Source organism: Passer domesticus, chromosome 3 (assembly GCF_036417665.1).
Source record: "Passer domesticus isolate bPasDom1 chromosome 3, bPasDom1.hap1, whole genome shotgun sequence".
NCBI lineage: Eukaryota > Metazoa > Chordata > Aves > Passeriformes > Passeridae > Passer > Passer domesticus.
This window is the reverse complement of record NC_087476.1, coordinates 41,898,795-41,914,277: the sequence shown is the minus strand read 5'-3', so window position 1 is coordinate 41,914,277 and position 15,483 is coordinate 41,898,795. Positions and strand designations below refer to the sequence as shown.

Here is a 15,483-nt window from a genome sequence, read left to right as displayed (position 1 = left end):
TTAAAATCACACTTGTTTTAAAAGAAGCAAAATAGACTTTAAAAGTTACTTTCATCTTCACAAAACTTTAGAAGGGTGGATATTGCTCTTTCTGATTTACAAACAGGCTTGGTGGAAAGTTACGTGTTTTTTTAAAAGAAGCAGGAAATCTGAAATTGTTCTAGAAATCATTAGCAGATTGCACCCAAAATGTCGTTACTTGATTGGAGGTGAGGGAGGAGAAGAAATCTTTTTAGCATGTAAAGTCGCACTGATACAAGGGTTAAGTTCCCATTCTGTTTGTCCTACGGAAATTATTTAAGATGGAACCTTTTTCATACTTTTCTTTTCTTGCCATACATAAGGATGGCAAAAGTTCATCTTTTATATGTGGACCCTGGTAAAGAGGATTTAATTGCCTCTGCCTTTTAGGAACTTGTTTCAAAACTAGCAGATCTTAGCAGGATCATTTGGTAGTTCAGGTATTTCATATCCACCGGTGAGCAAACAGATACATTTGTCTCAAACCAGAAGGAATTAGTTACCCTTATGATGGCTGTGGAAAGATGAGGAATAGCTGGTTCACTCTAAAGGCAGTGTGATGCAGGCAGGTATCTACATAAGGAGGCTTTATGTGAAGGCAGGTAACGTATTTTTTTAAAAACACGTTACTTGTAAATTTATAGGTTTACCTAAAAATTTACACTGCATTTTATAGGGCCACATCATTTTCGATTTAGTGTTCAGAGCTGGCTCTAATATGTTGCAGAATAATAGCCAAAGTTTCTAAGTTTTACCTTGTTTTTCTATGATAACAGTGGAGTAATTAATTGCACCCGTCCCCTGCATTCTGTTTACTAGCTGGTTTTGTTTTCGTTGGTGCCCTGCTGAGAGTGGGTGTCATGTACCAGAAGTGAAGGGGGTGAGTGTTATTTGACTATAAATGGGATGCAGAAGCTTTGTGTGACTGTTCTGCCAAACCAGCTTCCTCAGATACCTGCAAGTTCTGAAAGCACACGGGCAAGTGTGGTGCAGCATTTACTAGTACAAGATTAGGGTTGCAGGGCTGGATTTGGCCCTTTGACCATGACTGTGGACAGTGTGCCCTTTCTTGTTTTCTGGTGTTTCAGGTTTTCTATTTCAGCAGCTGCTGAAAAAGAAATTGAATAAAGGAGAAAGAAATATCCATTTAAAATTCAGTTTCCTAATAAATGAGCCTGCTGGAGATGTGTTGAAATTTTTGAGTGTGTGTGAAAAGTGAACTTTTATAAGTATGTTCTAACTTTCAACCATGTATGCACAGTATTTCAGAAAGGACAAATAAAGTAATATTAGAGTTATATGTTGTTGCATTTTTTATAAAGGCACATAATGCTACAGGACAAGGTATTTCAATGTATAAAGGTATTAGGTATACTTAAGGTATAAAATAAATAGGCAAAATGGACCCAATAGCTCTAATAGCTAATGGCAGTTCTGTCATTAGAAGAGTTGTGAGAGTGATGTACCCTCAAAGTCTGGACACATTACTTCCCTTCTAATAATGGTGGCTATAATGTTTACATACTATTACAGATTAGGAGCTATGCTGGTATGAATTGCATGTCATATATTCACTGAATATATCAAAAGATCTGGAGTGGTGTTTGGCTCTGTCTGTTTCTAGGCTTGAACACATGCTCTCTTTGCCCTTCACAGTTAAAGATTTTGTATTTCTAAATTTTATAGCTTCATTGTTATAACATTTGTCTCCAAAATATCAGCTGTTGTAAAATCATTCTCAAAAAGCATCTTAAGACAAGGTGGGAAAACAAGCAGCCCTGACAAGTCAGTGACATTTCTCTGTTTGTGACTGGAACGCTACATCTGGATTTCTTTTGCGCTGTATTGCAAAGCTGATAGCTAAAATACAAATGCAGTCATTAAATAAGGAAAAATGTTAAGGATAATTGGATGAAAGCAGAGAGTTCTGTATTGTATGACTTGGGGGGAAGTAATTCTATTAACTCTGTTACAAGTTCTTTAAATTCTGGATGGACGTTGATCTTCAGGCATGTTAAGAATGATGCAGATCATTAGGTTTGTAATGGTATCATTAATTGTTTCAAAAATAATCTAAATCTGTATCTTATCTAATACCATCAGAAACTGTAGCTGTGTGTTAGGGTTCATTAAACAATTCAGCCGTGGGCACCTTTTGAAATTAAATAACTTTGAGAATAATTTCAGTAAAAGGCTTGGAAGAAGTACAGTTTCAGATGGAGAACAGCTGTGTTTTGGTGCATAGATATGAGCCTGTTCCACAGAGGAAATAAAACTGCATGGAAATAAGCTGTAGTCCTGAAGAGAGTCCTGCTCTGTGTGTGCACTCCCAGTTGTGAGATGAAAATATCCCAAGGCATAGTGTGTTCAGTTTTCTGGTAGCCTTTTTTATTCTCTTTATCTCTTACAATAGTTTAGTGCTATGCCTTTGACAATGTTTATTTCCTGTCATAATTTTCTTTCCCTGTTTTGCTGGTTAAAAATGGCTAAGCACTTGTCAAGAAAGATGTCTCTCTCTGCATCAGCGCCAGAGGCTGTTAATGACCTGAGAGCTCCCAGCATGGGCTGGCTCAGAGAAAATCTTCCCGTAGGTTGTAATCACTTACTGCTATTGGGAGCTAAAGTTCAGTTACACAGATTTCACTATAATACTCAGTGTTAGGGGTGCTAAAGAAATAATTGCCACTTTGCCTCATTGCTGGTAACTTTTATTTAGGGAGGAGAGAAAAGAACCACCTGCTGAATGACCTCTGCATGTTACCATTTCTTGACTCTCTCTGTGCCTTTCACCTCCTTTTATTTAATTTTGATTATCATTATTTTAAGAGATCTTTTTTTAACTGGCTTAATTGAAGTTCCAGCCAAGTGCTGCTAGCTCGAAAAGGTCTTTCAAGTTCATGATGCATGTTTGTATTTATAACATTAATAAAGCCATGTTATTTGTTTTGTTCTCATCTAGGTACTTGAACTGGGATCTGATTTCTCATCCTATGGATCACTGAATGAGTAACAGATGGCCTTGCCTCGTCTTACAGGCGCTTTACGCTCCTTTTCAAATGTCACTAAACATGAGGATTACAGTGAAGAATTAGCTGACTTAACGGTAAAGGTTTTTTTCTTTTACAAAGCATAGCTATAGTAAGAATCATTTGTTTTCTTCTTTTGCATTGATATTTTATAAGAGTAGGCAAGCAAGAAGGGCAGAGTGTGTAAAATTTCCTGTACATTCCTTCATAGTGTCCTCACTCAAAGTCTAATTTGCTGTAGCTTTGTGATTTATACTTAGCCCTTACAATCATATGGCAAAGCTTGCTTGGTTGTGTTAATTTGTCTTTCAAGAAGTTGGGCAAGGCTACTTTTAGCTCTGAGCTTACATAGAGCTGGGAAGCCAAACATTTCCTTTCTAATATTAAGTTCACTGAATTTAGGTACTTCTTTTGCTTCCTGAGAAATAATGCATTAAAGCGATAGATGCCTTGTGGGAACCTATGAAATTACTTTGGAATCTTGAGAACTATAAATCTCTTGAAGTTGCAAGAGTTTGGTTTGGCTTTATAGAGGATTTTGCTCTGGAAAGAGTAAATTAGTGAGAGAGTGTGTGTGCTTTTGTGTATCTTTCTTTCATACACTCAGGAGTCTAAAGATCAGGTAAAAGGAAAAGTGCTTGCAGTCAGTACTATATACTGACTGAATGCAATTGCAAGGAATTGTTTTTATCTGGTGTTTAATTTTAAAGGAACACTCATGTATTGATTTGAAATAAATTAAAAAACCCAAATATTTTGCATTTTCAGACTAAAAGATCAAAACTACATGCCCAGTTGCTGAAGTCTGATCTTACTTGGAAGAAGATAATAAAGTTTGTTGATGACAATTTGGACAAAAAAGAATACCAAACTGTAAATGGTGATTTAAAAACTATCTTACAAGCTGCAAAACAAATAGGTATGTTTTCATTCTCTAGTAGTCTAATAATACATTATTTTATATTGGGGTGGGAGCAGGTTCAAGTTGCATTCTCCTTGCATACTTTACTGGTATAGTTTTGGTTCTACCTTGATGCCAGTTTTGCCCTGTAATAACTTTGAAACTCCATTTTATCTGATACACATATGCAAAATTTGGTCTTCTGTTTTATTTTAAGATTCCATTGTTATATGGATATTCTTACTTGTTTGATAGTATTGTTTTGTAGAGTGTGGTATGGTTTGTGATTGACAGTTATTAAGCAAAACCAACTATTTCTTTTGGAATAGCAGTACTCTAAGAAAAGAACAATCCTCATGTTGTCTGATTTAATTCCTCGTAATTGGTATAATGAAAAGTTTGACTGCTGTGCAGGCAGATAAAAATATAAGAAATCTTTGAATTCTTTGGTGTTGAGGAGAGAAATAAAAATATATTTCAGTCATCTGGAATTAAACTTGTAATACTGAAATACATTACAGCAAAGAACATGTGAAAACTTAGTTTTAATTGGAAATTTAATTTTTGATTGACAGACTAAACCTAATACAGCTTTTGCTTTTGGCAAAAATTAACTTCATCAGCTCATAAACTGAGCACATGGCTCAGGCTCTTGCTGTCACATATTTAAGGATTTTTCCTTTCAATCTCATAGGTACATTTCCTCCTTTTCTGATTGTTTTTCCAATATCTTGAATAGAAACATTAAAAAGACAGAAAGAATTAATAAAAAATAAATATATTTTCCTGGTTTTGGTACTACAGACCAGAGATTTTTATTGCAATACAAATGTTAACCTGCCCCATTTGCATTCTATTTCTTGACCATTTATTTGGAAAAATCTAGTAAATTGAGAAAGAAACTAATGTCTAAATAAAGGCTTTCAAAAAAGGCTAGGCAAGTCATTCATGTCCAACATGTGGTGGTAGTCCATTTTGCTGTACCATTGCAGAAGATGCCTATTAAAGCTATTAATAATTGTAAATGGCTATTGCTTTCTTCAGTCATCAGAAGCATATTTTTGAGTTATTTCTCAAATCACTGACAAAAAGTTTTAAACTCTGGTTAGTACTGCTGGTAAACTTTTAACCTCTTTGGGCTGGAATTTAAACATATTGCTGCTGTCTTTCTGAGACAGACCTCTGGGGAAGGGCCAACTCTGTGCCCAAACCCAGGTATCTCTTCAGTGCACAGATTTCAGCTGGCACTTGCAACACACAAGGCTTGAGGGAAAGTCATGCGAGATGGGGACTGAATTTGTACCAGCTGTCAGCTCATGGAGCTAGTAGGGGAAGATGCAATCTCTATTGATAACAGATTGAGAAAGCTGTTCTAAATATCCATTGTGTATAGTTTAATCGCAAGTGGTACTGGACTAAAATGTTGGCTGGCAAACAAAACAAAATACCAAAAAGAGTAGCTTCTAGTAATGCATCTCTTGCCATCTTGTTTGATTTATGTGGTTGAGATGGAAGGAGTAATATTTTCCCAAGAGATGCTTTCATAAATAGGAGATGTCAATAATAAAGGAGAAATAACAAATAGTAAACCTAAGAGATTTTTCTCAAATCCTTCAATTTCTCTTTCAGTTTGGTAATCTTTACTTCTGTTCTGAGACAATTGACTCTAAATAATAATATGTATGTTAGGAATATATGAATGAGCTTCATGCAGACAAACTACAAGTTTTTAGATGTATGGTTTGGTTTTTTTTGCTTCCTATATAGCTAATGCTAAAAGGGAGTGGCTGAACCACCTTTTTCCTCTGAGACCTGTTTACATATCTATTCTATATGTGTGTATCTTTAGATCATGTAAGTATGTATTAGATACCTTCCATATGTAGGTATCTAATTATCTTGTAAATATCACCTCCAGTCCTCTCCTTGAACTCCTCAGATTTTCAAAGTGCACCACAGGAAGATTCAAGCTAAATAGTGAATTTGTAGCCACCTCAATTTATTTATATATTACATTTCTAGCTACTTAGCCTTGTTCCATCTGCTTTTGCTAGAATTAATTTGCTCTTTTATGTTAGGTTGTGGGGAAGAAACCCCTTGCTTTTTCTGGTGTTAATCTAAATTGGATCAATCAAGTAAAAAAAATTTGTAAGTTGTCCTCATTTAAAATGAACGAAAGCCCCACTCTGCTGCTAGTTTTGTTTAGGTTAGACTTGGTGACTTTAAAAATGTTGTAGTAGTGACATATTGGTTCGTCACATGGAGTTTTCCTTATGTTTTCCTCGACTACCTTTGTGAATATTTGAGAAGTAAATTCATGTTTTTGTCTAATAATATATTGGTTTTTTGCATAACATGATATTTTGTAGATAGAAGTCCAAATTCATACATTTATTTGCTTTAAATTTTTTGAGCAGTTTTTCTAACTTAGCACATACTCAGAAGTAATTCTACTGGGAATTACTACAAGGATTCAGTAATCCCCAGTTGAGTTCTGTATATTTATTCTGTTATGAATATTCAGATTAGGCAGTGAATAAATAGTGAGACAAAGTGGAAATTTGTTAACGTTAAATAGCTTATAAATATACAATTGTGAGTTTAAGACCTCTACCATGTTTTTTTCTCTAGCTCAGAAAGATAAGAAAGCACTGATAATTCTTACTATAAATTTTTAGTATGTAGAAGGATAATGAAGACAGATGTTTTATTATCATGTACCTTTTGTAATTCAGTACCTTGCAACAATTCTTACTTGTTGTGGTCTTCTTTTGATATCTCTGCTGATGAGACTTGTGACAAGAATTTTGATGCAATTATGTTATAGGTAATGAAACACTCTTAGTTTTAAGTGTATTAAGTTACATTTGGTTTTGTTAACAGTTGGAGCTGAAAATGGACAAGAAGCGATTGAAAGTGGAGCTGTTTTTCTTTTTAAGACATTTCATGGGAAAGAATATGTTGGCCATGATGAGACAAAGGTGATCAAGCAGATGTTTGGGCCATTTCCATCATCATCTGCTACTGCAGCTTGTAATGCCACGTCTCGGATTGCTTCTCACTTCACTGAAGAACAGCTTAGAGCCCTCATACAGTTGGCTGAAGAGCAAAATGGTGATAGCAGAGTGTTGTTTGGTAAAAATATAGCGTTTTCATTTGACATGCATGATTTGGATCACTCTGAAGAGCTGCCTGTGAATGGCGAGACTGATGCACAGAAAAATATAAGCTTAGATTATAACAAATTTTTGAATAATCAGCTGAATCACTTACAGAACTACTGTGATGAGAAATCTAATATCAAATCTTTGGAAAAAATAGATGATTCTTTTTTATGGTGTGAAGTTGGAAAGTACCTGAAGGAATCTCAAGGAGGTAACCCTGGAGGACCAACAACAGAAGACCTCTGCTGCACTTTGTATGAGATCCTTGCTTCTACCAAAAGTGCTGATGAACTTCAAAATGAGGTACTAGCACATTAACTGCACTGCATATATTTGAATGCCACAGAAATATGCAATAATTTCATTTTAGTCTATGCCAATGTACTTTACCCAACTGTTGTCTATGCTTTTTTTTTTTTTAAATCTGCCTTGAGAAAAATCTCCTGGCAGCGTCATCATTTACCAGAGAGATGGATACAGCATCAATTTTATATGAGTAATCTCTTTCCCCCACAACAGGCAGGAGATTTGTGGCCATTTGCTCAGTCTCCAGTCTTTCTTTTTAAGCAGAACCCAGTTTGAGCTGACTATAAAAGCATGAGGAAATTGCAAAGACAAGCTGAACTGTCATAGACAGGTTTCATCTCCAGTTTCAGAACGTCCCTGTTGCTGGAAGGGTACCACCCTGAGCAGGTGGTGCTACTTTTAAAATTTTGTCATATCACATCTGTTCCTTTTGATGAGGAAATGGGGTGGCTGCGTTTGTTACCAGAAGGGCAGAGAAAATGTGAGGGAGAGGGAACAGTTGCTGGAATTAAAAGATAAGCATAGTAGTAGAAAGGGGAAAAAGCATGATTAAAGTCTGGAGAAGATGTTTTCCAGGTGTGTGCACAAGAGATGATTGGATTAATCTAGGCAAGGGAGAACTGGTTTTGAATGGGGTAGAGGAAGAATTCCTGCAATTTGGTAATTTTTTTCTCTCTCCACTTTTCTGTTAAGTTTACTTTATTTTTCCTAACTTGCCTTGCTTTCCTTCCCTGAAAGCATCCAGTACTTAAATTCTCAAACTGAATTTTCAGAAAGACTCTAAATTTGAAAATTTGCTACCGAAATGCAGCTGATAGTAGTAATAGACAATCCCGTGAAAGACAAAAAAGTGAAAGTTTTCAGGAATTTTGCCATTACATTTGCATATTTTATTATTCTTAATAAAAACAGTAGGAGTTAGAGAAGAGAACCTGTGTACTTCATTTTAGGTTTAGATAACTAAGTATGGATATCTAATGTGTAATGGTATAGTTGCTGAAGCCATATTATTGTTTTGTTTGGTAATCAGTGGACCACATTTTGGCTGTCCTTTGAGCTTTCTGGCACGTATGTTTTCTTACAGATCCTAAATATAAATGGAAGTTGATCTTCTGCATTTCTTCTGCATTGACATATGTTTGAAAAATAGTACCTTAATAGTGTCTGCAAACAGTTTCATATAAGTGGTAATATTGAGCAAAGACATGTGAAAATGGAAGACTGAACAGGTCTTGGATAAGAAGATTGGATAAAAACTTGCATGTCAAATTAAACATGAAAAAGTATATTTGTCAAAGTGACCTGTAGTTTATTAATTCTACAGAGATAAAGATTTCAAATTTTTTTCTTAGGTCAATGACTGAAGACATTTCCAATGCCATTATTTGGTATGCAGAAATAATTCCATACTTCTGCATAATGCCTACTTAATGCCTAAGTTTCATTTGTAAAAATTTAAAGGAAAAGCTCTAAACCTTTGGCTTGAAGCAAGAAGAAATAACTTTTTTTTTTGCAAATTTATGGTCATAATGGATTGCTAAATCAATTGGCAGAAAGTTCAAGCTATCAGTTTTTATGTAGGTCACCAATAAAGACTTCCTTTCCATTAGTTCCTGGAACAAAGAATTCTTGGCAAAATGTCTGATTTGATGGCTTTACGGAAGTTTTAATTTGCTAATATGAAAAAGCTGTTTGCTGGTGAACTGAAAACTAACTTAGCAAGAATAGTTTCTTCAGTTTGCATTACTAGAGGGAAAAAGGATTTATTTTTTGAAGTTTTTGCATTTTATTTTGGATTTTTAAAAACTCCTAGTAATAAAATATCTCCACATTCTCATTATTTTGGCCCCTTTGTTGCCTTTCCTTGCAACAGTGGTATTTTATTGTTCATTGCACAATGTGAGGGTCAAGGAGGGTGTACAACAAACTTAAACCTGATCACCTTTTGTTAAAAGCTAGCTGGCATTTGAATTGTGCTCTCTGTAGGCATAGTCATGACTTGAAAATGTCTTCTCAGCTTTGGATTTTTCTGTCACTTAGGGGTATTTTTCTTTCTTATTACCGTAATTTTGTTGGTGCCATCATTAAGAGCAGATGGTGCTTTTAAACCTGAAAATAACCCATTTCTAGAACTATGTCAGAGGCTTGCCATGTGAGATGGCATAAGAAGTTGATTGATCATGAATTCTGAACATCTTACATTTCTTAGTGGAATGAATACAGGCTAAACTGTCTGTGAGCTACAAAATATATTTTTTCTTCAAAAACAAAACCAACCAACCAAACAAAAAAAAACAAAAAAAACCCCCAAACAAACAAACAAACAAAAAACAACACAAAAACCACTCAAAAAACAAAACAAAATATGGACCAAAAAACCCAAAACCAAAATAAATCCTATTTATATGAAAAGTCTTCATACATAAAAATTCACATCTATAAACCACATTTTTATGTTTTTATGTTTAAAACAGGAAGATACCACTGTCTGTTTATTATTAATCAAGAAAATAACATTATTGTGGTGATGATATTGGCACATGGACTTCTGTAAGATAATTTCATTTGTTCCTTGAGCAAATTTTATTAAGGTGCCAGATCACATTAAGAATATGAGCAGTTTAGATAATTTATGGGGTGGCATCCTGTTTTGGGTTTTTTTTTTTTTGCAGTGTATGTATAGGCGTAGATATACACTAGTTAGGTTTTTATCTACTTAATGAGCTCTACAAGGAGTTGAAATTAGTTGCTTTCTCCAGCAGCGTATAGTTTATGTTTAAAATTATTGGTGAGGTAGAAGAAATACTTTGTTTTTTGTTTCCGCTATTTGAGAACAATCAGCTCTTCCTTTGGGACAGTTTGTTTATCTGGCATATCACTGGTGACTCTTAATTAGAGGAAAATTGATTCTTATGATTGAAGTGGTATGGGAGTTAGAAGTTATTTTCTAAGTGTTTTGGACATGTGCTTTTCATTGGGGACATAAAGTCTAGTAAAGCTAAATGACAGCTACACACTTTTCACAGTGTGTCAGTTTTTGTTGATGAGCATATGTATTTTGTTGGTGGTAATGTGCGGTAACAGCATCATTATTTAAAAAGAAGAAAAAGCCAATAACCAGCTACAGAGTCTGGCCAATAACTGTTGTGGGATTTTATTTTTATATTTGATTAAAACTTAGTATTCAGTGCATTCCTGAATTTCTGAGAGACCTCAGTATATGATGAATGAAGACTGGAGCCATCTGAGAGCATTTTAGCAGCTTTGCCACCTAGCACTTCCCAGGATAACTAGAAAAAAGTTGGAAGAGTTTAGTCCCTCTGATTAGACCATGCTGTTCTTAGAAAACATGTCTTTCTTCTGTGAATTCTGCAAAATTTTTCTGAATTTTGTTTTGGAAATATCTGTCTCTCTTTTTACAATAAGGCAGAGGTACATCTGCCTTATCTGCACTGCTTATCCCTTTATCATAACAAAACAAAAAGGTATTTCCTGTAAAGATAAAATAACAGGGGAATAAAAGGAGATGCAATCAGAATTGTGTTAAGGTCTTATTAATACAGCATTTATTATGAAAAATTGTGCATTTTATTCTTCTTTGGACAAGCCAAGAACTTTGCCCAAATGAAATTAAGAATATTAATATTGTTTAGCAAATTAGATTAAATGGTGTTTCCCAGACAAAATCACTTTAAAAATGCTGTATAAATGACTAGAAGAACTCTAGGCTAAGATATGAAACAGCAGAATAGTACCTATATTTACTTATCTCTATATATGATGCATTTAATTGCTCACTTAAAAGCCCAGGCACAAGGCTTCTTGCGTCTGCTTTATAGTTGTGGCTGTTTCCAGCTCTCTGCATTAAAAGGTTAGCATGTACACATACTATGGCATCCAGGGCTTCTATCAGTAAATACAATCCAGCTGCATTGCAATTTGTCATGGTGTGAAGCAAACACTGGTTTTTTGTTTCATTCCTAAAAGTAATTCAGTATTCATCACTCCTACCAAAAATGTGAGATAAGTTTTCTTCCTTGTTGTCATAAGCACCTGAGAATAGTCAGGTAGTAAAAACTACAATAAGAGGCCAGAAGGTAATATGTGAAGTGTGAAGGTTCTCAATCCTTCCTTCAAGGCTGAAAAATGTTAATTTCAAATCAAAATACATGTGAAATCAGATGAGTAGTGTAATATAGGTTTTTTATGATAATAAAAAGAGGTCATGAGTGAGGCAGCGCATCTTCCTGTATGTATTCCTTATTAGTTCAGTCCAGTAATATGCTCTTACTTAGAGCTAAAAGGTTCTTGCTTTATTTCTGAAACTGAGTTGTCATACTTATTTCAGAATGGAAGTTAATGGATTATTTTTGTTGTTTCATTAAGTAGGATTTTTTTTTCATTGTGGTGTTTGTGTGCCTCTGAATGCTTGATGTAGCAACAGACTTTTAGACAGTTTTCCCCAGTCTCTTCTAAGTGGACTCCTGTTGTCTCTCAGGCTTCTGCATGTAAGTTTTTTTTAGCTGCCTTTGTCACTGGTAGCAAAATAATGATTTTTTTTTCTCCACATGAGTTCATCTACTTTGCTTCTGTTGCCTCACCTTAATCCCACCACAAATGTCTGCCAATATGCTTTGTTGGTTGAACCTGTAGATGCTCATGGGATTGAGAACAAGGAGAGCTTAACTAGTTTGTCAATTCAATGAACTGTCAGAAAGCTCCTCTGTGTCTGCCACCAGCCTTTTTGCAAAAGTACAGGAGAGTAAAGGAAAGCAAAATCTGTTTAAACTTTCACAGAATCTAGCAGGCATCTTTTCTCTAACTGATACAGTATCTTAAACTGAGGAAGACTCATTATCAAAAGAATGTGGGAAAATTCATCCCTACTACTACTACCCTAAAGACTGCTCCGGAGTCTTGTTGCCTGGGTGTTTAAAAAGAAACCTTTTCTGCTTTTTGACTTTAGTCAGGGCTGGTTTTATGATCACTTTTCCTGTGCTGTTATACAGTTGTCCCTTTTTTTTTTTTAAAGCAGTTTTAAAAATGAGCACCAAAGAATTGTGCTTATGACTTCCTTTCCAGATGATGCTATGCCTTTTAAACACTTCCTTTCCTTTCATTTAGCCTTCAGGCAGTTCCTTGCCAACTTTTAATCCTTCTATTAATGCTCATCTTCACAAGTTTAACAAATCCTCTTGTGGAAAATTGCAATGTTTTAAATGAAGTCGAGATGTGAGACAACTGCTATTTATTAATTTTCTATAATGAAGTGCTAGACCAAATGATGTATCATGAGTATGTCCATGCTATGTTTATGCCATTTGCCAGTAACCTGAATGTCTTTTTGATTCTTTCCCAAATAGAACCCTTTAACTTTTCTCAAATCATATTTTCTTATGCAGTGTGTTATTGCCCTTGTAGATGTGTGATCCCTGGCCTATAATTTCTGGCCTATAATTTCATGTCACTTTCTGAAGATTCATGAAAGATTACATTGCACTCAAGTTGTTTTAACAGCAAACTCTGAATTTGGTTCCTAACTTCAGTGCAATCATTTTTATATCCACGCTCTTTTCTCTTTAACCATTTTATCCTTATATCCAAAATAATATTTTAACTGTAGAAAAAGTTGAATTTTAATCTTAAAATTGAACTGAATTAAAGTATTGTTAGTAACTTTGAAGAGTCAAAATTTTCCTTTCGAAAGGGAAATTTATATTCTATTAAGGGACCTAGATTGTGAAGTCAGCTGGTCCATGGAACTCAAAATGGAAAACATGCCTGGACACCTGCAAAGGAAAATATACTAAAATTATTTCCTGACATATGGACATGAGCCAATAAATAGAATCAAAGAACACTGCGTTGGAAGGGACCTCAGATCATTTGGTCCAACTATTCATGGCAAAGGAGTGGTTTAGACAACATGGCTCAGCACCCTGCTCACCTGAATCTTAAAAGTGCCCAATGGTGGGGAATCCACCACATCTCTGGAAAGAGCATTCCAATGACTGATTTTTCTCCTTGTGAAAAATCTGCCTCTTGTAAAAATCTTTCCATCATTAACTTGTACCTATTGCCATGTCCTTTCCATGGGAATCCTTCTATATAGGATTCTTGCATCTTCTGTGCAAGGTACCCTTTAAATGCTAGAACACAGTGATGAGGTCTCCCCTAAGTTTTCATTGCTGAAGGCTGTGCAAACCAGTTCTCTCAGCCTTTCCTCACATGGCAGGCTTCCCAGTCCTTGGATCACACTTGTGGCCTTACTCCTGACCCTCTCTAGCCTGTTCACATCTTTTTAATATAGAAGGGACCAAATCAGGACACTGTATTCTAGGTGTGGCCTGGCAAGCCGCAAGTAGAGTGGGAAATTGACTTCATTTTTTGTGCTGGTAATGCCCTTGTGATGCCACCCATCATCCTGTTGGCTTCTTTGCCACAGCAGCAATGTTCACTCTCTGAGCTTGTTGTTCACCAGGGCCCCCAGCTCCACTTGTACAGGTCTGCTCCCCAGATGGATTGATCCTGGACTATACTTGTCCTTGTGGAAGCTAATAAGAATTGTGGATTTCAATGTGTTTTCTTGATACTGGAAAACTAAGTTGCATTTCTTAAACTGTATATCCCTCAGCTTGCAGCAATGATACTTTGTTTTAAAAATTCTTCCCCTCTAAACCCAATCATAATGGATAGATTTGTCAATAGGAGTAGTGGCCTTCCACTGCAGCTTGCAAGTCATAGGGCACATCTGACACAAATACAGTTCAATAAGAAAGAGTGTATTTTAGAGATCATAAAGCAAGAGTGTATTTTAGAGCTTATAAGGCAAACAGCTACAAAATTATTTTGTAATTCCTACAGACTGCACACACTTATTCACTCCTTCAGGTAAATGAATGGAAGAGCTTATACAACATTGCACAACATCACAAGCATTTTGGTTTAGAATTATTCACATCAGTCACGGTAAACTGGGACTGGTCAGTGTTGTTACTTCTGATCAGAATGGAAACAAAAGAGCTTGACAGTGGATAATATTTTCATGGCCCTTCAGGTACAGTTGACCTGTTTTTTTCTCAGAAAGCTTTCTATCTTTTAATATTGAGTAGTATGTTACTCTGAAAACTGGTGGGTTGATAAAGGGGGTGTGACCCCTTAAATTTTCCTGCATAATGTCCACTGTTACGTTTGCTGGCTGTTTTGCAGAGAAAACTCTACTTGGTGTTTCACCGTGCTTGCAAGGAAAATTGTATGTTGTACAGCTGTGTAAATTAGCACATTCCCCTATCATGATTGTCTTTCAAAAAGCCCCACAGTTCTTAGATTACCATCACTTACTTTATCTGATATGTTTGAACAATACACATATACACCCTGAATCTGAAAAGGTTTTCATTAAAAAAATGTTGACCTTTCATTTCACATGGTAGTCTGATTATGAAAAATTGTGTGTCTAGGCTGACTTTGATCAGTACTTGCCTCTTAATCTGGAGAATATATGGATTCCCATATCTTTTCACTTTATTATTTATAGTATTTTATTCAGAGGTATACTTGGTTTGGTTTGCTTATAAAATGGAGAACAAATACAAAGCAAAAGCTATGAAAACTGTCTGTAGTTAATACTTAAATATTAGACTTTGTTAATTAACATCACATTGTTATGGCGTTCTATTGGCTTGGCTTTGAGCAGTAGGATGAACAAATACAATCTGAAAGGTGTGGAATGCTTTCCAGTGTGGGCGTACTGGACTGAGGCCAGCAAAGGGCCACTGGGATGATGAAGGGAATGAAGCATCTGGCATACAAGCAGAGACAGAGGATGCTGGGGTTGCTCAGCCTGGAGAAGGGAAGTCTTGAGATTCTGATCAGACCTGGTGGTGAGGGTGTGGTGAAAATGGAGCCGGACTTCTCTTGGTGATGCCCAATGGCAGAATTAGAGACAGTGGGCATAAACTGTATTACAGAATATTCCATGTAGACATAACCTTTTTGTCACTGTGAGGATGGTTATATACAGGAGCAGTTTGCTCAAGAGGTTGTGGAATCTCCAGTCCAGGAG

The 15,483-nt window shown here is 35.7% G+C and overlaps 1 protein-coding gene across 2 annotated transcripts in view; it reads left to right on the top strand.

Moving 5' to 3' along the window:
* The window catches only part of ASCC3 (activating signal cointegrator 1 complex subunit 3), a 251,099-nt gene that overhangs the window by 11,483 nt on the left and 224,133 nt on the right, over window positions 1–15,483 (top strand). For both annotated transcript variants that reach the window (XM_064412794.1, XM_064412795.1), the window contains exons 2-4: window positions 2,981–3,124; window positions 3,816–3,966; window positions 6,832–7,415. In XM_064412794.1, coding sequence (XP_064268864.1) covers window positions 3,035–3,124; window positions 3,816–3,966; window positions 6,832–7,415 — 825 coding nt within the window. In that variant the 5' untranslated portion in view covers window positions 2,981–3,034. The remainder of the gene's footprint in view (window positions 1–2,980; window positions 3,125–3,815; window positions 3,967–6,831; window positions 7,416–15,483) is intronic.